This window comes from Camelus ferus, chromosome 4 (genome assembly GCF_009834535.1).
Source record: "Camelus ferus isolate YT-003-E chromosome 4, BCGSAC_Cfer_1.0, whole genome shotgun sequence".
Classification (NCBI taxonomy): Eukaryota; Metazoa; Chordata; class Mammalia; order Artiodactyla; family Camelidae; genus Camelus; species Camelus ferus.
Genome location: NC_045699.1, coordinates 45,642,821 through 45,667,244, shown reverse-complemented (window position 1 = coordinate 45,667,244; position 24,424 = coordinate 45,642,821). Strand labels below are relative to the sequence as shown.

At 38.8% G+C, this 24,424-nt stretch overlaps 1 protein-coding gene across 2 annotated transcripts; it reads left to right on the top strand.

The window, feature by feature from the left end:
• The first annotated feature begins 1,383 nt into the window (after positions 1–1,383).
• XPA (XPA, DNA damage recognition and repair factor) lies at positions 1,384–24,424 on the top strand. 2 transcript variants are annotated; one of them, XR_001366445.2, is made up of 7 exons: positions 1,384–1,658; positions 5,671–5,781; positions 9,028–9,133; positions 12,024–12,189; positions 14,063–14,180; positions 17,142–17,366; positions 22,966–23,102. XR_001366445.2 is itself a non-coding variant. In XM_006187779.3 (6 exons), the coding sequence occupies exons 1-6, from the start codon at positions 1,481–1,483 to the stop codon at positions 23,112–23,114; spliced, it is 828 nt and encodes a 275-aa protein (XP_006187841.1). In that variant the 5' UTR covers positions 1,386–1,480; the 3' UTR covers positions 23,115–24,424. The 2 variants fall into 2 exon arrangements, 1 of the variants encoding a protein (XP_006187841.1); XM_006187779.3 differs by lacking the exon at positions 17,142–17,366 and having other exon boundaries at positions 1,386–1,658; positions 22,966–24,424.

The following is a 24,424-nucleotide window of genomic DNA, read 5'->3' as shown; positions in this document are numbered from 1 at the left end:
CCAGTCGCCATAGCTTTGAACTGTGTCTGTGAGCATCTGTGCTTTATCTCGATTTATTTTGTGCATTAGCAAGGTGTGTCATAAGGTGATGGCTTCTTCACTTTATGCCATTTTAGCTTACAAAAGGTTTTTTAGGAATGTTCTACTTTTGGATGGTGGGGGGGATGTGTATGACTTGCAAATATTTTCTCTCATTCTGGGAGTTGTCTTTTCACTTTCTTGATAGCGTCCTTTGATGCACAAAAGTTTTTAAATTTTGATGAAGTTTTTTCTTTTGCTGTGCATGCTTTTGATGTCATACAGAATTACAGATTTTATCACCTGGACAATATCAATGGGTAGCAAGTGAGAGGGATCTGAGGGGAAAGGGAGTAGGAATGGCTTGAGGTCTCTGTCTCCAGTTCAGCCAGAAGATCTCAGCACTTAACTGCTTTATACACATATAATTGTTAGATTAGAACCACTAGGTAGTGCTTCTCAAACTTTAACCATTGAATATTAGTAGGAAACCTCAGTGTGCTAGTTTATCCTAAAAACTAGTCCTAAATGGTTTATGTAGTAATTAGAACTTAAATGTTTTCTGGCTTCAATTATTTGTAATAAAGAAAATGCATATTTTTGGAAAAGCATACAATGTTTCTTTTGCTCCATCTACCACACTTTTTGGGAAGTCAGAATTTGGCCCAAGACCAAATTTGTTGTCTACCTGGTGGCAGGTCACCCATATTGAAGAAATATTTCATGGAAAAGAAAGCCAAGCTCATGCATACCAGACTTAGTACGGGGCGCTGCATCTGCCTGATGTCACATAGCAAGTGAGAGTTTAAACCCAGGTATTCTCATTTCAAATCTAAGACTTTAAACCCAGGTATTCTCATTTCAAATCTTAAGACTCTGTCCCCTAGGCCAGGCGTTCAAAGTAGTGTCGGACCAATCAATCATCTACTGATCTCTCTTGATTGGCACTATTGTTACTACTAGTCACCGTCATTTTTGGAAGCATTTTCTGTGCCAAGCATTGTGCTGAAAGGTTACATCTAATCCTCCCAACAACTGTGTACGTGGTTCTGTAATTATCCTCACTTTACTACTGAAGAAACTGAACTCAGGTTAAGTAACTTCCTAACAGTCACGCAAATGTTAAGTGTCAGAGCTAGGATTTAACCCAAGTCTGACCACAAAGCCTACATTCTGAACCACAAAATTAAATTATTATTTTAAAGATGACCAGTTCCTGAACACTGATCTCTGCATCAGCCCTTCCCCTGGATTACAAGCCGGCAGGTACTCCCCGCCCCAACGCATGCGCAGATTTCGCCCACTGCTCCTCCCTCCCGCACGTGCTTCTCAAATTGCGCAGGCGCGCTCTCTGTCAGCTACTGCGCTTTGGAGCCGGCACGGAGGCGGTGCTCGTGCCTTCGGGACGCTTAAGTGCGCCAATGCGCGTGCGCGGGGCTAAGTCGACAGCTCTCTGAGGAGGATGGAGATGGCGGAGACTGAGGGTGCTTCGTCTGAGCCGGCGGCTTCAGGACAACCGGCGGAGCTACCTGCCTCCGTGCGGGCGAGCATCGAGCGGAAACGGCAGCGGGCGCTGATGCTGCGCCAGGCCCGGCTGGCAGCCCGGCCTTACCCGGCGACGACGGCTGCGGCTACCGGAGGTTTGGGCCTTGGCGGCGCCTGCCCCTTCTCTCTCCTGGCGGACCGGGTGCCGCGTCCTGGGTGTGGCGTCCACTGCCCTCGCGTCTGCGCGCAGACCCTCCTGCAGTCCCGGGAGGGAATTCGCGCAGCTGACCTTGTCACAGCGGGCAGCCCAAGACGCTGAGCGACTCCTGACTCCCAGCCCTGGCCTTTCCTCACCGCACCTGGGCTGTGCAGCTGCCGTCTTTAGTTTGAGAATGCAGCCGCCCTCTCGGGCCAGCGCCTCAGCTCTCCCTTTCTGCTCTCTAACCGCAGCTTCCACCCGTCCCAGGGGTGGTCCTTGTATAAAGCTGTTAGGCCTGCATCCATTTCAGTAATAATCCTGTACCTGCTCCCTCATTCACCCATTCTACAAAGGGTGATTGGGTGCGCATTCCGTACCGGGCCAATGCTTGCCAAGTGCTGGGCCCTGAGCAGAGCAAACAGACATTAACTACTGCCTTCGTGGGGCTAACGGAGTGGCACCTGTTGTGCTTCACATATTTCCTTTTAGCTGATTTGATTCTCACAGCTAACCTGGAAAATAATTAGGGCAGGGTTTGGTATCCGTATTCGACTGAGGTGATAATTGAAAACCAGAGAGGGAAAGGGGGTTAGCTCCGGTCCATTCCCGCAAGGGCAAAGGCTAATCAGGACTGGAACTCAGGTCACCTGACCATGGGTTCAGGGCCTTTCTTTGCTCACCAGCTACCTCTGCCATACTAGGCCTCTCTCTCACCCTTAGGAAGAAAGGCTGTTACTCTTGTCTGGATTTCACCTTCCCCCTTTCTTAGGGCAGCCCTTGACCAGCGCCTCAGCTCTCCCTTTCTGCTTGCTTTATTGTCTATTTGTCTGTTTGCTTATTGTGTATGTTTTTATCCATCATATAATTCTCCACTGGGGTCAACTAATAATCTTCCCCAAGGTACCTAAAATACAGTTTGGTTGACATGAAGTCCTTCAGGACTATCTCTGCAACATGAGGCACGTGTGTTCCTAAACCTGTATCCATACTGTGAGAGTAATTGAGCAGTCACAGCTGGGTCATCTGCTATGCCTTTTCATCAGCCAAAAGTAAGGAAGAGTGAAAAGAGTCTGAGGTTGGCTGCGTGTCTTGATATTCATACTGGTATTGAATCTGCAAATTCCAGCCACTTTTAATAGTTCTGGTCTCATCCTTCCTGCTTTCTAGTGGTTTTCTTTTACTCCGTTCCCAACTTGAAGCATTCTAGGGTCAGGAGCATAAATTGTTCATTTGCATTAATTCATACTCAGGATTCCAGAAAGGTTTCTAGATCTGTACTAAATGGCTGTGGAACAGGGGTGCAAAATAGAACATAAACTGGTATTAAGTTAAACTTCTGATGATGGAAAGCAAGGTAGCATGAATATTTTGTGAGATTTCCTAGGCATTTACCAAAGACCTGAGCTGTGTTGTAGCATTGTGTACACCCTGCCATGCTTCAAGACTTAGGTAGGTGCTGAGATTTTATCTTTGTAGTACTTTTATTTCAATGTATGGTACAATTTTCATTTTCTGTGTGCTGTGATACATGCCATTAAAAAGACTGAGAGGAACTTGCTTAGAATGTGTTGCTTAGAGTAGTGCTAAGGGCCTGGGAAAATAGCAAAGCATAGAAGTAGAAATTGGGCTTTGTTTTTGGTGTGATTTAGCACTGTTCAGGATCCTGCTCAAATTATGGTCTTGATTATTCCAGCTTCCCTTCTTAATTCTCATTGCATTGGTGGTCATTTGCTACACTGTTCATGAAATCAAAATCATATTCTGGTACATTCATCTATTTCTGTCCATTCAGTAAGTATTCATGGAATGCTTATCTATTGTTCAGAATTACAGAGATAAAAGCACTCAGTGTAATGGAGGGATATGGAGAGATGAGAGAATTGCTGTTAACAGTAGAAACAGGCCTCTTATACTCTAATCCCTGTATTTAACAGAGGAAGAAATTGAGGCCAGAGAAGAGGAGTGACTTAATATATATTAAGTGTATCTTTTAAAAATTAGTTATAACAAATATATTCATGTAAAATTCATCTCAATTTTACCTATGTAAATGCTCCTGTAAACACTACAGGAATCAGTATAGTGTACAGACACTTCTAGAACCTTAGAAGCTTCCTTAATGCCACTTCCTAGTCAACCACTCACCCCTAGAAGTAACTACTTTTCTGACCATTTGATTAGTATTATCTATTTTTGAACTTCATTTACATGGATTCATACAGTGTCTGGCTTCTTTTGCTCAACATAATACCCGAGAAATTCATCCATGTTGTTGCACGTATTGGTAGTTTGTTCGTTTATATGTGGTCTAGTACTCTTTTATGTTGTTATACTTTAGTTTTTCCATTTTCCTTTTGATGGAAATTTGGGTAGTTTCCAGTTTGGGGCTATTACGAAGACAACATTTACGAGCTTTTTAAAAAAATTTAGGTCTTGGATATGAGCCTTTTTGTATCTGTTTTATGGTGGACATATGCACTCATTTCTGTTGCGTATATGCCTAGAGATGGAATTCTGGGTCATTGGGGAGATGTATATTTAGCATTAGTAGGTGTTGCCAAACAGTGATTATATCAGTTTAAAATCTTGCCAACAATGTATGACAGTTCCAGTTGCTCTATGTCCTCATCATTTGCTTTTGTCAGTCTTTTTCATTTTGGGTATTCTGGTGGGAGTGTAGTGTTTCATTATGGTTTTAATTTGTATTTTCTTAATAACTGATGGTGATAAGAACTTTTTCATCACTTGCCTTTTTTTTTTTTTAAGTTATTTGTCTTTTACTGCTGGACAGGATTTCATTGTGTAATCTGGATATGAGTCCTTTGTCAGAGATACATATTGCAGATAGCCTCTCCCCTTTTGCATCTTGTCTTTTCACTCTCATAATGGTGTCTTTTGATGAATAGAAGTTCTTAATTTTAATCAAGTCCAATTAAGCAGTTTTTTTCCTCTTATGGTTAATACTTTCATGTTTTCGTGTTTTATGTTTAAGAAATTTTTGGCTACCTCAAACTTGTGAAGTTATTCTGTTTTCTTCTAGAAGCTTTATTGTTTTACCTTTTACGTTCAAGACTATGATCCATTTAAAAATTGTTTTGTGTATATTGTATGAGGTAGAGCCATAGATCATTTATTGAAAAGACCATCTTTTACTCATTGTTTTGTAGTAATACCTTTGTCATAAATATTAATGCCATTTTTCTCACTGAATTGCTTTGGAGCCTTTGCTGTAAATCAAGTGACCAGTGTAGGTTTCTTTCAGGACTCTCTCTTCTGTTACATTGGTCTCTTTGTCTTTGTTTCAGTACCATTCTGTCTTAATTACTGAAGCTTTATGGTAAATCTTTAAATCTGGTGGTGTAAATCCTCCAGGTTTGTTCAAGATTATCTTGGCTATTCTAGGTTGTTTGTATTTACTTAGAGATGTTAGATCAGCTTGTCAGCTCCCATTACACACACATACACACAGACATACTCACAGATATACACACATACACACACAGCTGCTGGGGTTTTGACTAGGGTCACATTGAATCTTTAGATAAATTTAGGGAGCACTGACATCTTTACAATATTGAGGCTTCCAATCTGTACATAGTGTATTTCTCCATTTATTTAGGTCTTTGATTTCTCTTAGTGCTGTTTTCCAGTGTAGTGGTTTTATACATCTCTTCCTAGATACTACTTTGAAATTATAATTGTAGATTCTTGTGGATATTCTACATACATAATCCCATCATCTGTGAATAAATACTGTTTTACTTCTTTCCAACCTTCATGCCTGTTTTGTTTTCTTGCCATGTTATAGTAGCTGGGACCTTCAGTGTAATGTTGAATAGAAGTGATAATAATGGACATTCTTGTCTTGTTTGATATATATTAAATTTTTAAAAGTTCCTGTTTATGCATAAGGGAACATGAGGACTTATTTAGTTCATTTGTTGACCACTTTTACTTACTTTTTGTAGGCATGGCGAATGTAAAAGCAGCTCCAAAGATAATTGACACAGGAGGAGGCTTCATTCTGGAAGAGGAAGAAGAAGAAGAACATACAATTGGAAAAGTTGTTCATCAACCAGGTAAAGTGTGTTTTCAGAAAATGGGTACCTAGACTGGTCATTTTGAGTAACATGCATAATTCTTTGCAAATTGATGTTAAAAAATGCTACATTTGTGCTCACACAGTTGGCTTTGTAAGAGAGATGCAATTTGGCAGTTTTGCTAGTAGATTAAAAATTAAACAGATCTGTCAATGATTCATTTAATTTGTGGCTTGTGTACTTAGGGTCGATGCTCTCTGTTTTATAATAGGCAAGCTGATAGCATAAATTCTCAAAATTATCTTGATAGGCTGAAATGAGGGGCTTGAACCCAAGAGATAAGATTTAGAACATTTCTTTTATTTATGTTTGGAGGGAAAAAGTGGTTTGTAAAGTATAAGATAGGGAAACCTGGCATAAAAAAATAATAATACAACTATTATCTAAGATTAAAGTTTTGATAAATCACAAATCTATATATATCTCTGTATAGCCACCTATCCTCTGGAAGAGGGTACTTTGACACTGTTTGAACAAGATAGTTTTATTTGATCATAAGTTTGAAGCCATCGTGTAGTGTAACAGCTTAAAAACCTTCCAGTTTTAGCTGCAGCAGCAGAAGTGTTGTGTATTCATCAGTGCAGGTAATAGTCCTGTTTTATGTATGTCTAAACTATTGTTTTCAGAGGCTGAGACTTGAAGGATTATATTTATTTTCAATTTGGGTGCCATATTTTAAGATGGCTGTTAACATGTGTATGTATGTGTCCGAAACAAAATGGAAGTACTGAAATTGACATGTGAGGAACAGTTGTCAAAACTGGTTACAATGAACTAGAGAACACTTCAGCTGCCAGCAAATACAAGAAGTACTCCTCTGTGAAAGAGAGATATGTGCTGTGATTTGCTTTGGAGGGCAGATCTTGGACAGTGAGTGACAATTACAGGGAGGGAGATGCCAGCCCAGTGTAATGAATGTGTTCCTTACATATATTTAGCACTTTGCACTTACAGAGTGTCAACACATGTACCATGAGCCTCACAGTGACTCTCTGAAATGGAAAAACTTCCTAACCATGTGGAGTGATGCCCTAAATAGCAAAGCACTGAAGGAGTTTAGAGATTGAGAGACCACCCTGTATTAGGAGGGAAGGCATTGAATTCAATTACCTGTTAAGTCCTTATGATTTTATGGATATGAAGACTCATTGTGACTGTTTTTCTGTAGATTCCTGAATCTACCATGGGCATATAAAGCCCTGTTCATTTAACAGGTCATGCAATAGATATTTATTGGGAACCTCTGTAGTGCCTTTCTGCTTGACTGAGGTGTGCATGTGGCCTGTGTCATTACTGTTATTCATGCATTGATGGTAGGGCTGCTACTTGCAAATAGAATTCTGGTAGTGAATTTGTGCAAATTAGAAAAAGTGTCTTTTGGTTCACGAACTGGCCCATACACAGAGTACAGGGAGAGACCGAAATAAGAGGCACTCCAGATTGGTAGGTGGCAGTTTTAGTAAATAGTAGAACTTATTTATGAGGCTTGAATTATATACCATTGAAAAAATAGGAATCTATGAGTCTACGTCGATAATAAATAGATGTGTTAGTAAACGAATGAATAGGGGAGAGAGGGAGGGTTCTTGCTTACAGTTGACTGGCAGTTTCCAGATGGTAAATGTAAATGGAGTGATGGAGTTAAAAATCATCATTATGTATATTTAAAGTTTTCTATTATAAAGAATTTTTAAAATTAGGACAATTATGCCTCCTAATGGGTATTTCTGACGGCAGTTTCTTTCCAGTTCTAACACATTCTGGTAACCAGTTTTTTGAAGATACCACTTTGACTGTGTTTTCAGTTTTTCCCTTTGTATCTATGCCCCTCCAATATTTTACAAAGAAGAGTGATTTTTTGTTAATGTTTGGAGATTAGTGGGATTGAGGAGTGTTAGAATATTGACTGACTTTATGTTGGAATTCGGTAAGGGAAGGCAGTGATTAGAATATGTTGAACAAACCATGAATAAATGACAACTCTGTTTTTCCTCCCACTGGGAGTTATGGCAGTTCTCAGAGTTGGGGCTTGGCAGTAGCAGTCATCCTAAAGACTTACTAGAAGAGCTTTCAGATTCACTGAAAGAAACAGTTCTGTAGGATAAAGAGCCTTAGCTATGTATTTGAAGTCTCTAAAAAAAAAAAAAATCCTGCTTTACTCTACCTAGGATAGTTCCTGTGCTGGGTTTTGAGGATTATAGGTAAACAATCTCTGCCTCAAGAGATTTACAATCTACCCAGTGGTTGAGACAGATGAAGAGAAAGCTGTTTGCCCTGCTGGTAGGGGGTGGAATGGAGGGAGGGAAAGTTGCCCATTTGAAAGTGAATTCGTATTGTCTCTCTTCTACTGTTGTCTTGCTCTTTGCAGCTCTTTTCTGTGTTAAGTGTTAGTGCCCATCTCCCTTATTTGTAAGCAGCTCCTCCACCCCCCTCCTCCTGCCTTGGGACTAATTTTCATACTCTCAACAGTGCTGTGGGAGGCCGAATAAAGGCCCCCAAGGACGTCCACATCCTAATCACCCTGGAACCTGTGAATTTATTACCTTACAGAGGGAAAGGGGCTTTGCAGATATGATTAAGGTTAAAGACCTTGAGACAGAGGATTGTTCTGAGTTATCTAGGTGGGCTCAATGTAATCACAAGGATCCTTAAAAGTGGAAGACAGGCAGAAGAGGGTCGGGGGAGGTGTGAACAGCGTGATGTAAGAAGCTGTTTTTGCTGGCTTTGAAGATGAAGGAAGGGAGTCTTGAGTTAGGGAACATAGGCGGCCCCTAGAAGCTGGAAGTGGCAGGGTGATAGATTGTCCCCCAAAACCTCCAGAAAGGAGTGCAGCCTGCCAACACCTTGACTTTAACCCACTGAGACCTGGGTCAGACCTTTAAACTACAGATCTGTAAGAAAATAAATTTGTATTATTTTAGCCACTAAATTTGTGGTAATTTGTTATAGCAGCAATACAAAAGTAATGCGAGTACCTTACATGTGGTTTGGGTTCAAAAGTGCCTGATGAATTGATAATTTTTTCCTTTGTAGTCTTTCCTTTTTCTTTTTTCCTTAAAAATTTTTTTTAGATAAATGTAAGATTACTTAATGTTTTATATTGTCTTTTATGGAAATATATTTGTATCAGGCATAAAATACCTGCTAGTAAGCTAATAAAATAGAGGAAAATGTATTCTAGTTACAAAAAAAGGAAATTTAATGAATTAATCTTTCTTTCTTTAGGACCTGTTATGGAGTTTGATTATGTAATATGTGAAGAATGTGGTAAAGAATTTATGGATTCTTATCTTATGAACCACTTTGATTTGGCCACTTGTGATAACTGCAGGTACTTTTTAATTTCAGACAGTGTTTTAAATGACTAAAGTTTAATGTTTGCATGTAAGTTTAGATGCAAAATGATAGTTAGGTCTATTTGGATTTAATATTTTCTTAATAATCATGTTTTTTGTTTTGAGAGTCTCCTAAAATTTCTTTTTTCCATTTTACCAAGGAAAGATAGGAAGCCCTTGCTTATCAAAATTAATGCCACATAAATAGGAAGGATGCCCCTGATTCTGCCATAGACAGGTCCTTTTCCTGTCTGCTTGAGGGAGGGGTGTTGACTGTCTCTCAGTAGCAGGTTCCTAACCCTTCTCTTCCCCCAGCCCCTAAGGATCCCTTTGTTTCTATCTTATTTTCTGAGCAGGGTGTGTTGACATCTTGGTCAGAGGACTGGCACCTTCAGTGAGAGAAGGAAGTATAATCTCTCCAGCCACTGCCCTGGTACCCTCAGAACACCTTTCTATTCACTTTTCACTCTCCTGAATAGGCAGGGAAGAGAATAGATGAGGAAGAATCACATACTCTGTCATTCTTTTTTTCCTCCTAACCTTTTTGTATCACTGCAGAATAATCCTCCTCACTCCACGTGGTTCCTCTGTCCCTACTGAATTCCTCAGCCAAGTCCTGCGGTTGGGGTCTGTCACACCTACGGATCCCATCTTGGCTCCTTACTTAGCCTTCCTATCTGTTCCCTGTTCCCACTTCTTGTATGTACAGCCCCAGATCAACTCCCCACCGGCCTGGAGGGCCTGCCCTTTCAGAGTCCCTGCCCTTTCAGAGTCCCTGCCCTTTCAGAGTCCCTGCCCTTTCAGAGTCCCTGCTGCAGACATTGAGAGCTCTCACCGTTGACTTGTTGCTGAGTAGAATCCTTAGAAGGTAAAGAGGATGGGAGATGTTTCTGGTCTCATGGTCAGATCTGTGACAGGAAATGTTCTGGCAGCCACTGGAATTATAAATTACAAACTATATTTCTAGTGACGTAACAGTGTCATTGATGTGCCCAGTGGTTAAGGTTCACAGTGTTGCCACTCTCCTTCAAGTACAGACAGCGTTCAGGGACTGAATTACCCCATATAACCTTAGTTCCATGAGAAAATGGAAGGAACTTATGTATCAATTTAAAGAAAGTTGTGTAGTAATTTGGAAAAAATATACTTTTAAACGTAAACATAATTAGGAACACGGCGCTCCATTCTATTTTCTTCAGCATTTTTGACAATTTTAAGATAAGTACAGAGTGGTTTACCTGTCCCCTCCTTTAGCTTATACTTCCACATTAGTTAACATTCTTAAAGTTATTCCCATTTACAGCTTCCTCCCCCCTTGTCATGTGCCTCCTCTTCAGTGTACACCATTTCAGTCAAGGCCAACTTCATTCATTAGCTCTTTCTCCACTATCCCATGTTTAATTTCCAGATCCATTGGTTTCTCTGTGTAAACTGTGTCCTGAATTCATCCGTGTCCCATCCTCCTCCCGTTACTGCCTTAGGCTGGGCCTCCGTCTGCTCTTGCCTGGACCATCGCGGTAGTAGTCTTCTAACTGGCCACGTCGCCCACTTTTGCACCATTAGTCTCTTCTCCATGTAGCATTTTACTCAAAGCTCTTTAGAGGTTTCCAATCCATTTAGAATAAAATTGTCTTCACCATTGCTTACAAGGCCCCTGCCTACCCCTGACTTTATCTCCCATCACCCCTCACCTTCACTTACTTGAAGCATTTCTAGTCACTGCCCGCTTGCTGTGAACTCCATTTGCAAAGCACATGCCTGTCCTGGAGGCTTTGCATTTGCTCTTCTCTCTGCTAGGAATGTTCTTTCTCTGGCGATTCTGCGTATTCTCCGACTTCTTAAGGGCCCTACTCAAATGTCCCCTCATCAGTGGCCTTCTCTGATTACCCACCCAATCTGTCTGAAAATTGCTGTTTCTTTACCATGCTTTATATTCCTTTACAGCACTTTTATCTGTCATTATGTTTGCTTATTAATTCTTCTCCTAACTAGAATGTAAACTGCATGAAAACAAAGCTTTATTTTATTCTTTCTGTATTCCTAGTGCCTCGAACATACCTGGCATGTAGATGGAGAACAAATGAATGAGAAGAGCTATGTAATTGACTATATTTCCATTTTTACCTGGGCTTTGAAAAACAGCTGTGCTTGGGGCAGTTGGACCTTGTATATTTATATTCCTTACACCCTGCCCATCCTGACTTTGAGCTTTAACTTATATTTTTTAACTCATTGAGTCTTTTTTTTTTTTTTTAAGGTTTTCTCTTTGGGGGGGGGGTAGGTAATTGGGTTTGTTTGTTTATTTATTTATTTATTTAGGTACTGGGGATTGAACCCAGGACCTCCCGCATGCTAAGCACGTGCTCTACCACTGAGCTATACCCTCCCGCATCCCCCATTGAGTCTCAGTTTCCATTTATATTTACTGAACTTATGGAAGTCATTTCAGATCCTTTGTGGAAAAGAGGGACTTAAAATAAGTAAAAAAGAAATTCTTAAAATGTTGAATGATATGGATCTATCTGCTGCTAGTATAGCTTCTCACAATTAGTAAAAGGAAGTATTTTTCTCTTAGAATTCTTATGCTGCCAATTTGACCATAAGACATTACTTTCTTATTTCAGTTATTTTCGAAGGGGTAACTAGGTTTATTTATTAATTCTTTTTTTTAATGGAGGCACTGGGGATTGAACCCAGGACCTTGTGCATGCTAAGCATGCGCTCTACCACTGAGCTACACCCTCTCCCTAATTTGACCATAAGAGTTTCAGGAAACAGTATTTTATATGTTTCTTTTGGCATATATGCCCCTAGGTTTTTGGGCAATTTGAAAATTTAATTTATTTAAAATAACTACTTATATAAATGGACTTAATCTGTTTTCAGAGATGCTGATGATAAACACAAGCTTATAACTAAAACAGAAGCAAAACAGGAATACCTTCTGAAAGATTGTGATTTAGAAAAAAGAGAACCAGCTCTTAAATGTATTGTGAAGAAGAATCCTCATCATTCGCAGTGGGGTGATATGAAGCTCTACTTAAAGTTGCAGGTCTCTGATAAGTTACATTCAGTCATTTTAAATGCTGGGTCTGGTGAAGTTTAACAATGAACTAGTTATAATTCATTTAATTTTTACTTGCAGAGAGTTAAAAAGATCCTTTTCATTTTATTGCTTTGCATGAGTCCTAGTCATACATAATGACATTTAATAGTATGTTCCCTTACTTTGCTTTTTGATGTGGCACTTTGGAGCAAATATATTACTATTGGGTGATGTTAGGAGTATAACTTGGAAACTAAGAAAGCTTGGAATAGGGGTCAGACCATGTTTCTCATGCCCACCCCCCCCCCAAATAAAATCATAAAAAAAAAATTGGGGAATTTCACCAATGCCTAGAACTTTTACGCCACTTGGGAAGTGCTCACCTGGAACCCTGTCAGCTGACCCCGTTTGTCTAGTATGTCTCAGAGCAGATTTCTCAGCTCCTCTTGCTGCAGTTGTATTACAGGTGTGCCAGGATACTTAGCCACCCGGCACCAGGGGCTGCTAGAGTGCACAGGCTGGTGGGTACCTTGTGTCTGGCCCCAGGGTGGTAAAAAAGTCATGAGACTCTATTTGTGCCATTATATTTAAAATATTGGGGGGCATTGCTTTAGAGCACAGTTTGATTGGGATATATCAGAAAATCCTAGAATAAGCTACATTATAAAACTAAACTTGTACAGTGAATGTTCATGAAACACGAGACTGTTGATTAGAAGATCCACAATTATTTTATGTACCATTAAAAATGAAAAAATGATTTTCATTTTAAGCAATTAGAGAGGTTTGCTGGTGGAAATCTGTTTTTTTTATAACCCCGTGGGTCATAGTTAAGATTGAATTGATGCCAGTGCTGTGTTGTCACTTGGAGCTGTTACTTTATACTTAGTGAAATAGTGCCATTAGACTTCCTGTAGGTTTTTTTGCTGTATGTCATGCTTGTGTGTATACGAAAAGGAAAAGGCAGATTTATTCAGGTGTTCTTAAACTTCTTCATATTCAGAGTCCAATTCTTCTGAACCACTTTTTGACTCAGGGTTGTTAAAGTACCATTAATTACTTTGGTGATGCAGCATCTTCAAGGATGTCAGATTGTGGAAAATGTGATGTTTTGAATTTATGAAGTAACAGTGTATCACTTATGTTAAGAAATTTTAGTTTGGCTAAATTGATTGATATTTTGGTCCCCTTAACATTTTGTGAGAGATATCCCAAGCATAATTCTCTGTGTGTATATTATTTCCCTAAATGTAAATAAATATTATAAAGAGTATAGATTTACAATCCAAGGTTTTTAAACTAGAATAAAGATTTTTTAGGCCATTCAGCTACAAAAGTTTTTTTTTTTTTTTTAAACTCATATTCCTGAAGATCAGAAGTAGTCAAGTGGATAGAAACTCGTATTGATTCTGGAGAAGAGTGTTAGTGATTGATTTTCTGTGGTGGGAGATTTTTGGAGAGGACGTCATATTTAGATCTGATACGGCTAATTGGTCAGCAGATTTTTTTTTTGGTGGGGGTGATACTGCCAAAACTCATGTAATTCATTGACTACATGTACTTCCCTTGATTGAGGTGAAAACAAATCAGAAACAGTTGTAGTCAGAGGACAGCTTTTCTATTTATACAGGTACACCCTGTTTTATTGTGCTTTTCACATATGTAATCTAATTCAGTATACATTTACTAAGGGCTTCATAGGTTTAGAGGGAGGTAATATTAGAGCTGCTTAGATCAACATTTAAAATCTTTTAAATTTCAAATATTTATAAGCTTGTACTTGAGTTAGATCATTCTTTGGCCACCTGTGAATTTAATAATTATAAATATTTTACAGCAACGAATTGCAACTAATTTAAATATGGATTCTGTATTGTAGATTGTGAAGAGGTCTCTTGAAGTTTGGGGTAGTCAGGAAGCACTAGAAGAAGCAAAGGAAGTTCGGCAGAAAAACAGAGAAAAAATGAAACAGAAGAAGTTTGATAAAAAAGTAAAAGGTAAGTGGCTACATTTACATCATGAAGGACTGAATTTTACTACTTTGTAAAAAGCCTTTAGTTAAGTTGTTCCAGTTTAATGATACAATGTCACCAGTAGATTGAAATGTGTTTCTTTCCATAGACTGAAGGAAAAAAGACTTAGTTTGCCCTCAGTAGGTTGGTGTTTGAAACTTGCAGTCCATACCTCACAGTACTGCAGTTCTGAAAAAGCATGCAAGCCCTCATCTTAAAGTGAATCACATTTTTATGAGGAATGATGGCAGGATCAGGGAGGATCAGGGATGTATCCCTGGTTAAGGATTTGGCATAAATTCTATCTTAAATATGATCCATGGAGTTATAAAAGACAAAGATTTCCACCAACAAACCTCTCTAATTGCTTAAAATGAAAAAATAATGCCCAAGTCTTAGTCACCTTCTAAGCCTAATTACTTTTATATATGAACAAAAGACTTAGAAAGGTGGAGTGACTTGTTACATAGTTGCTAGAGATTTGGGTCTGGAGCCGGGCTTCCACGACTGAAAGCCTGCATTGGCACATTCATCCTCTGTCCATACATCTGTCCATTCATTCCTCTGTTCATCTGTCTCTGTACTTACTTGTGCACGCATGCATCCATGTGTGCATATGTGCAGAAGTCTGTCTGTCCACCTGTGCATGAATGCATCCAACAGTTACTAAATGTCAGCTATGTTCCAGGCACTGTGCTAACATAAATGCTGGAGTCACAGTTTGTCAGAAGAGAAAGACTGGGAAACTTAAAATTGTGAGTGTGACAAGTACTGGCATAGTGATGAACATAAGGTGCTGCAGGGGCACAAAGAGCACTTTCTGCTGTATCACAGGATCCTTAAAAAGAGCCTCAAAAAGTAGGCATAAAAGTTCTTCCTGCAGTGACTGTGCATCCCAGTATGGTGTAAAGTGTACATAGATAGCACATATTCTGTGTATATACAGGGTTATACATACACTAAGTTGAGTATCTTAGCCAGAATAAATAATGTGTTTTTAGGATTTAGAAGAGGTTTTGGAAGGTGAATGAATATAGTTCAGATGTCTTAAACAAAAAAGAAAAATAATTGAATGTAAGCCTGCCTTGTTTCTTCTTATTGTGGGGCACTTCTTTCCCCCTTTTCAGTACAAGAGTAATTCATGTGCAGTGCAGAAAAGTTAGGAAACTACAAAGAACTTCTATCCCATAATTCGACTACCCAGACGATCATTAATAACATTTTAAAGTCTATTCTTGCATTCATTTTCTATGCATAGGCCCTTAAATTTTTTTTTATAAAAATGGAAGCACTGTTGGACATTTATGAATTTTATCAAAATTTTTTCAATCTTAATCTCAGTGTCTCAGCTTCTTCAACTATAAAATGATGATAAAACTGTAAGGAATCGATGAGACATTACATATAAGTTGCTTAGCTGTGAAATGGGGCAGAGCAACAGCCCCAAGTCATAGTATTTCAGTGGAACATTATGTACCTGTTACAATACGGCAGCTCTGCATGTGTGACTGTAGAAGGACACTGTTTAGAGAACAGTTTTGTTTTCCCCTGTAGACATTGTATAATGGAGGCAGGTTAAAGGACCCATTTACATAGCCTTGGACCTGGGTGTAAATGTTCAAGTGTTTGTCAATTATTACTTTATTCTCTAATTACATGAAGAGAACAGTAGTTGAGCTTATTTCAAGTTTTTAATTCAACTTCCTTAATTTTGATTACAAATAAAAATTTTATTATACAAAATGGATCAACTTAATATTTAAGAATAAAAAATCAAAGTTTAATTAAAAAAAAGTTTATCAAGACAGATAACCCTATGATAAATATCCTTATATACATCTTTATATAAATTATAGTTAATCAAAATGTCATTTTCTGAATCAGAGGGCAAGCACACTTTATGGCTTTGTAGAGAGGCTTCCCACAGCAAACTGCGCCGTATAAGAGCATTTCATTGAAGAATCTTCCCCAGATTAGCTGCTGCTGTACCACAGTCTTCAGAAACACCTGCAAGGGACCAACTGAGAGGAATTGGAAAGACTCCTTTTGAATTTGGTCCTTTAATCTCTTCCATGTTCTAGTGCAACCTTTCCTCCCTTCCAACATTGAGGAGAGCCTTGAAGGTTAAGGTAACAGAAGGCACTAACTGAGGGGTGTAAAAGAGGAGGGCATATTTATAGATTAATCACGGATCAGTCCAGGGTTTTTCCAACTCCAGCTCCCTGAATCACCTCAACTCTTCCCTTTGTGCTGCCTCATTAAACAAACTTTCCAAGATGGTATTTTGGGGTAGACAGTAATACGTGGATAAAGGAATTAGAAACTTGTACCTGCAAAGTGATGAAATATTTTTAAAAGGGGGTCTGTAATTTTTCTTAGATACTGTTTCTGTAGTTTGGTCAAAATGTCATCTAAAGGTGACTAAATTCCTATAATTTGACTAACAATAAAAGATTATGGCATCTGTTTAATTTCTTTATGTTTTTTTCTGTAACAATTCTATCAAGATAGTCATGTCTATTAAGTATTAGTATGAATAGAATGTTTCTTTTAAGATTTACATGATTCACAAAGGTGTTTTTTAAAGGAGGTGTAAGCTCAAATGTAATTGGCTGTCTTTCTCACTATGTCACATTACTGCTGTTAACCACCAGATAAATCACTGTGGATTTTCCTCATCCTTGAAGAGTTTGAATTTGCCCTGAATTTTTTCTTAGACCTCTTAAGACTAAGGTTTCTTTAGTTTATTTCTTATTTGGATGAAGCATGTCTTGTTACAAGAGTGGTATGTTTTCAAAGACCCTACAAATCTAAGAATGTTTCTCTGTTTCACTTGCATATGAAAACATGAGTTCTCTCTTTTGTATAAACATTACATCATTGTGTCATCTAATGTGCAGAGGTCAATGCCATGCCTTCTTTAATTATGGCTTCTTCTTACTTTAGAGGTTGGTGGATATGTTCCTGTCCTCCTCCTGACTAGTGGAGTAGACACTGTAGAGATTAGGAACAAGGAGCTCACAATGCAGTTTGCTCAGAAGGCTCAGAACAGAGAGGAATAAAAGCAAGTCTAAAAATTTTAGTTGAAAAGAAATTGGAACCTGGTTCCTCTTGGTCTTCTGATTTTGACCCACAAAGAAGCTGTCACAAAGTTTACTTCTTTATGGAAAGGTAAGAGATTACATTTACCTGCTTTTAGAATATGACCTACTTTTACAGTTGAGACAAAATTGATCTTACTACAGAAGAACACTGAAGTATAGATAATATAAGGTATATATGTATAAATATTGACAAGGTGAAAGACGAAGAATTTTCTTGTCAGCAAGTTCAAATTGTTACAGATCTCTTAGATCCAGGAACGCAGAAGTAGGGATGATGGTATCACTGCTGAGTAGTTCATTAGATTTTTTAAAATGCAGTATGCCTTGGTCTTGATATCAGACAGGAACTTAAACTGGTGCAAATACACAGAACGTTTTGGGTTTGCGTGGCTCCTTTCCACTGATAAGGTGGAGGTGAGGCTTTTCTTTAAAGTTATACTCAGCTTTCTCTTACTTAATCCTAGTAGAGGTTAGCCTCCTAAAAAAAGGAAAAATTAATCTTCATTGTTTGTTACTGTGCACTTTTTTCCCCAGAAGAGGTGGGTAAGAAAATCCTATTTTGGCGCCTCTTCTAAGTTTGTGAACATTTTACATCCTGGGCCTGTGGTCATATTTATGACTGTTTGAGATTCCTCTCAAGAGAGTTTGAAGGACACAGTTTCTTGTGACTCTGCTTCGGTTTACGGAGGACAAACTTCATATGTCATTTTGTCATTTTCTTGTGATCTTCCCCTCTAGTTAACAATGTGCACCTTATGTCAAAACTTCGTGCCCTCCCATCAGGTGTTTAGAAGTCTCTGGTCTCCCTGAGCTAATTCTCTTACAAGTTTACCTCATAAACTGCATTGGGCTTCTTTGAATACAGGCTGCCTCTTTTGCAAAATTAAGATATTAAGCTGAATAAAATATAGTTTTAGAGTGGTATAAAATACATTTTTCATTGAAACAAACATTCAGGGGAAAACTCTGGGTAAACAGTAGCAGCAGTTCCTGAAGGTAATTGTCAGCAAGACTGATGTTACCGTGAACGTTTTTATAACCTTCCAAGAGAAGCAGCCGACACCTTTTCGTGCTGTGGAGTTCTAGGCCAGTGGGGCCAGCAGGCTGGAACATGGTGAGTTGCTGTTCTGTTCTCCAGCCTCAGTTAGGCTTTCAGGGCTGCTTGGCACGTCCTCTCTCCATCCCATGGTTTCCTGAGCTCCCCCAAGACCTAGCAGGCCTTTTCTCAGTCTTATAAAGTCTCTGACCTTTCTCCCTCCCCTTCTCATTCTCAGCAGTGGGTCATTGACCTCTACTTTCTAAAGTTTTAAGTTGCTTAAATGAAGTAATGGGAAAAACTTACTGGTCTTTAAACATATTTTTTATTTCACGAGATACTGACATTTTGTCACTCTGGCTTCTCTCCTATTCTCTCTCACACACACAACTTCGCTGAACCATGTAAGAGTTACTTGTAGGCATTGTGATTCTTATCAGTACTTCAGCATTTATCTGCTCTGAACAAGGACATTCTTCTACAAAACTAAAAAATAATCACGCACAGTAAACTTAACACTAATATAATGCTGTTATCTAGTATACGATCTGCATCATTTGTCTTTTCCCCAGTTGTTGCAGTGTCTGTTACAGCTTTTTAGTTGTTGGGTCCAGGGGCCAGTCGAGGATGATGCGTGTCCAGTCTCTCTTAGTACCCCAGCCTTTTTCTTTCATGGCATTTTGAAGAGTCCAGGCCACTTGTTTTGCAGAATGTCCCTCTATTTGGATTTATTAGCAGTGTACTTCCTCACAGTTAAGATTCAGGCCGGTGGTGTGTCTGAGCGCATTACCTTAGGAGACACGTGGTATCAGTTCTCCTCTAAGAGAGTGAGTTTGTTGCTTTGTTAAGGCAGGATCTGCCAGATTTTTCTGTTGTAAAGGTACGCTTTTCTCTTTGTAATGAATAAGAAATCTGTGGGGTGACTGACACTGTGTGAACATCTCATTCCTTAAGTCTCACTCAATGGTTTAAGCACACAGGGATGAATCTTGCCTGAGTCAGTTATTATTAGGGTAGATATAAATGGTGACTTTCTCTTTTTGTTATTTCTACAATTATTATTTGGCTTCTTTTGGAAAGAAGAGTTTTATTTAGAACCAGATTGAACCATGGATTCTTACTCTTTCATCAGTGTTAGAATCTGTCCAGTCCTGTCATTATTATGCTCAGTTTTGATGCTCAGATTGTCCAGATTTGGCCAACGGAAGGCCCTTCAGTCTAGCTCCTTTTTTTTTTCCTCAATGTTTTTATTCGGAAGTCCTTTCAGGCTGGCTTAAAATTGAAGGGTAAGAGCAGCACAGGGACGCTCACATGTTCTTACCCAGATGTGCCTGTTAGCACTTGTATCATCTGCATTCTCTCTACACACTCAGGTTTTTTTCTGAACCATTGAAGAGTAGATTGTTTACATCACCACCCTTTATGCCTAAATACTACAGTGTATTTCCTAAGAATAGGAATACTCTCTTACAGAATGAAATTATAGTATTGATTTTTTAATCTCATCTGTCATCCCTGTTCCAGTTAAGTTGACCCAGTTATGTCCTGTGTGGTTTTTAATTCCAGTACAGGATCCAGTCTACAAGCAGGTACTAGCTTTAGGTACTGAGTCTTTCTAAATTTATTCTGGAATATTCCCACAGCCTTTTTCATTTATGACATTGACATTTTGGAAGAAGTCTCTTCCTTTTTCCTGCCTGCCTTTTTAGAAGCAATGTTTTACATTTGGGGTTTTTCTGATGTTTCCTGATGGTTAAACACAGGTTATTCATTTCAGGCTGGGGATAGTACATAAATGATATGCCTCTTCCCAGGATCACGTCTGGAGACATGTGCCCTCAGTGGTGATGTTAATATGCATTTTTGATTTGATAAGCAAAAAACCCCTGTAAGACCAGGCACATGTCCTGCTTTTCCTCAACGCTTCCCCTTAGATTTAGTAACCATCCGTGGATGGTTCTTCCCCAAACCAGTCTTTGGTATGCTGGTTGTTAAAATTGTTTGCTAACATCAGTGCTCCCTCCACATTTAACCAGTTGGAAGCCAGCATTCTGTCCAAACCCTTCCCCCCTTTATTACTGTTATGGATTCATTCACTCCTATTATTCTCAATGGCTTTTGGTTCATTTCTGTCCTTAAATTATTTTGGTGCTCAAATTAGTTGTCTCAGATTTGGGCCACTAGGAGTGTCTTCAGGCTAGCTCTTGCATCCTTTTGACATATCTTCATCATTCTTTGAGTACTTCTGCTTTCTAGCTCAAAACACATGTAAATCTGTATCTATAATTAAAACCTTGAGTTCACATTGAGAGACTCAGTTCTAATCTAGAATTCTAGTGCTCCTTTTGGTTCTCTCCCTTTCTGTACTTGTAACTCCCTTCTCTGACAGTGAGAAACCTGACTTAATTGTCCTTTATAATATGTATAGTTATCTGATGAATGACCCTGAAGGTAACAAATTTCTCTTCACTGTTGCTGCCGCCGGTGTAGGAGACCCTCCTTACCATTTTCTTGGGGCTCCCCCACCCTCCTACAGATGCCTGCTTTACTCGCTCCACTTCATGGCTTTTTAGAACTAGATTGTTCAGGCGGGGAAAGAAGGGCAAGAAAATGACAGATGTACCAGTATTTTAGTACTTCCTTACTTTCTAGCACCAAGTTTTTCCAGGAATATCTAGTAAATACTAAAGATATGGCTTTATTGTTGTCATTATGTATCTTGATAGATTAGCTGAAGAATGGGGGGGGGGACATAAAATCAGTATAAAACCTTCTGTTCAGTTGTGACCAGTTATGGCTAGTAAGCTAGATTTTTAAGTATTCTTTTAGTGTTAATAATTTTCTTCTGTCTCTTCCTAAGTTCACGTAATGCTCAAATTAGGCAGAATTTGGGTTAGCTTAACAGTGACTGGGATGCAGTCAGATGTTGAGAGATTTTCTTAGTGGGGTAGTAAAGGAAAAGTGGCCAGGGTACCTTGCATCAGAACAAAGCAAAAGGGGGAGGTATTGGAATTCAAATGGGAGACATTGCCCTGTCATTGTCTGGTCAGCATATCACTTATTTTTATTCAGAAAATATTCTAAGGTAAAATAAAAAATTTAAAGATAATGGGTAGTTCAGATTATGTCTAGAAAAATTAGGCTCTTCAGAATGAGAGGATACAGAAACAAAGAGGTGGATGAATGTGATTTTCTCCCTAGTCTAGAAACTATCCAGAGCTGTACACATTGAAGCTTGAAAAGAATAGTCTCAGATGAAGTGCTTCATACTGAAGGGATGAAAAGGTGGCCCAGCTCAGTGGTTAAAAACGTGGACTGAGCTGGACTGTGCCTGTTTGACCTTAGGCAAAACTTACTTGCTTTTCTGTGCCTTAGTTTACTCATGTAAAATTGGAATGACAGTTGTACTTATATCAAAGGATTGTGAGGATTAAATGTGTTCATATAAAATGCTTAGAACAGTGCCTGATACATAGCCCTATTTGCTTGCTTATCCTCATGATATAATAAAGGCTGAAAATACAAAGATTCAAGTAATATTTTGATAATTTCTTACCATAGATCTAAAATGGATTAAAGAAAGTGGAATTGGTGTACATTGATTTTTGTGGTTGAGATTTGGAAGATAATGATCATACTCTCCCTTAGGTAGTGCTGCTGTCAAAGACAGTGCTGGGCTTGATGGATCCTTGGTCAGAGTAGGAAAATGTGAAGTTATTGTTGCTTTTTATTCATTAAACTAGAAACTGAAGTTTTTAGCTTGTTAATTTCTAGTTAACACGAAGCCCTGGATTTCTTCAGGTAACATGCCATGTGAACTTTAGAATGTCATCAACTAAGTTGCTTTTCAAAGCATCCAACATAATTCTTTTCTTTGTAAGAATGACATTTTAATAAATGTAGTGGGAAAAATTGTGAACAGTGGAATGAATGACCTGGGTTCCCATGCTATCTTTGCTCAGTTTCCCTACTTGCAAAATAAAATGAAGTAAAAGAAAAACTCTGGTTCTTCCCAGCTCTTAGTAGTGATTCTTTTATTTAGGTTGTACTTTGCAGTAATTATTAGCAATATGTCTCCTAAAATATTGCTCTTATTTTATAGGAAAAAGAATTTAATAGCCACAGGGTCAGTTACACAAGCAGGTTTTCTAAGATGAAACATCACCCAAATTCTTGGCTTTCTAGTTTTCTTGCAAGAAAAGCCTGACTTGCCTCTCAAGAGACTTACAAGGAACTTAAAATGTTCCTTATCCTCACTCATCCCGGCTGACTCCCCTTTCCTGCCATGGCATCCTGTTTTTCATAGTCACCTGCTTGAAAAAACCCTATTCTTTCACTTGTCTTCTGAATCTGGTCTTTTGCTGTCCCTCTAGCCCACATACCCCATTTCTGAATCTCTCATCTCACGCTACTCCAACGACCACATGAATGATTTTGCAGGCCAAGCTAGTTAGTGAAGTAAGAAATTAAGTTTCCCAAGTTTGTATAATCAGTTTTGATTTGTTTAAATTTAAGGTAAACCATGTTTGATTTAAACACATACACGTGTATAGACACGGCTGAAAGCCTGACATTTTTGGATTCAGTTGAACAGCACCACTGAAAAACTGGCTTTCATTTTTTTTCTTAGAACTACGGCGAGCAGTAAGAAGCAGTCTGTGGAAAAGGGAAACAGCTGCTCATCAACATGAGTATGGACCAGAAGAAAACCTAGAGGATGACACGTACCGGAAGACTTGTACGGTGTGTGGCCATGAACTGACGTACGAGAAAATGTGATTTTTAGTTAAGTGATCTGTTTTACATTTAGATAATCCTGTTCAAAATTCACCAAAATGTAAAGTCTTCATAGATGAGAGAAACACTTGTATAAATAATTTTTCAATAATTATAAATGTTAGGGCTTAAGAGCAAGTTTCAGTTAAGGTCCAGCAGGTCTGGTTGTGGGCAAAATACTGGGTCTGTGACCATTTTTCTACAATAGGGGTGGGAGCTGAGCAGTAGAAAGTGGGTTCAGAAGTGTGAGGTTAGAGCTAAAACTGAGAAATAAGCAACCAAGGTAAACCCTAAATTGGGGTAGCAGGAAGTTTTTTAGTAAAGGCAAAAGCTGACTGATGTGGATTCTTATTCCAAGAAACAGCCCAGACGGTGGTAGACCACCGCGCAGCAGAGGTCCTGCCAGGTCTTCCAGACTATTCCTGTCTCCAGGTCAGGGAGTGGGGAGCTATTGCTGGGACAAGTCCTGACTGGTAGCAACATACAGTGAGTTGTGGGAGTCTGATCGTGTCTTCCGTATCCTTAGGGTTTACTACTGTAGAGACCTTAATATTGAAATATGGATTAAAATGATTAAACAGCTATACTGTTTGTTGATTAAAGAAAGTAGTGATAATAAGTTGATCACAACTTGCTAACATTTACCGAGCATTACTGTGTGCCAAGTGAGCACCATGCTAATTAAGTGCCTTACTACAGGTGCATCTAACCCTGGAGGGAAGGAGGCTTGCTCTTGCAACCTGACTTCACCCCAGACCCCTGGACTAAGTTTAGTCAGATATCCCCCATCTTGCCAAAAGGATTACAAGGCAGTTATATCTACTCAGGATTTGATCCCATATGTTGATTACAGGGTCTATGCATTCTTTGATAAAAACAAATTCAGATTAAGTAAAGTAGATATTTTCAAGTTGTTCTTTGATGTGACTTTTTATCCTACTGCTACAAATAGGAAATTTTTATACATTTTCATTTTTCTGTCTCGATCAGTTCTTGGAGTTGTGCTTGAAGGAAGGCAAAAATCAAAACAAGTCAAGCCCAAATATAGTACTAATTGTTCTCTATATAAGTGTTCAGTACACTAATGTTTAATATATATATATTGAGTGTTGACTTTTTTGTGTTATGCTAAATATTACAGCTCAGTAAAAACTGATTCTTAATGGGCAGCAAGACATTCTTGGGACAAAAAAAGGTACCAGCTTGATGACAGAGTAACTAAGGGTTCAGATTCCACTTACTACCTTAGGTAAGTTACTCCATGGGCCTATTTGACCTGTCAGGTGGACATAATAATCTGTCTAAAGACTGTT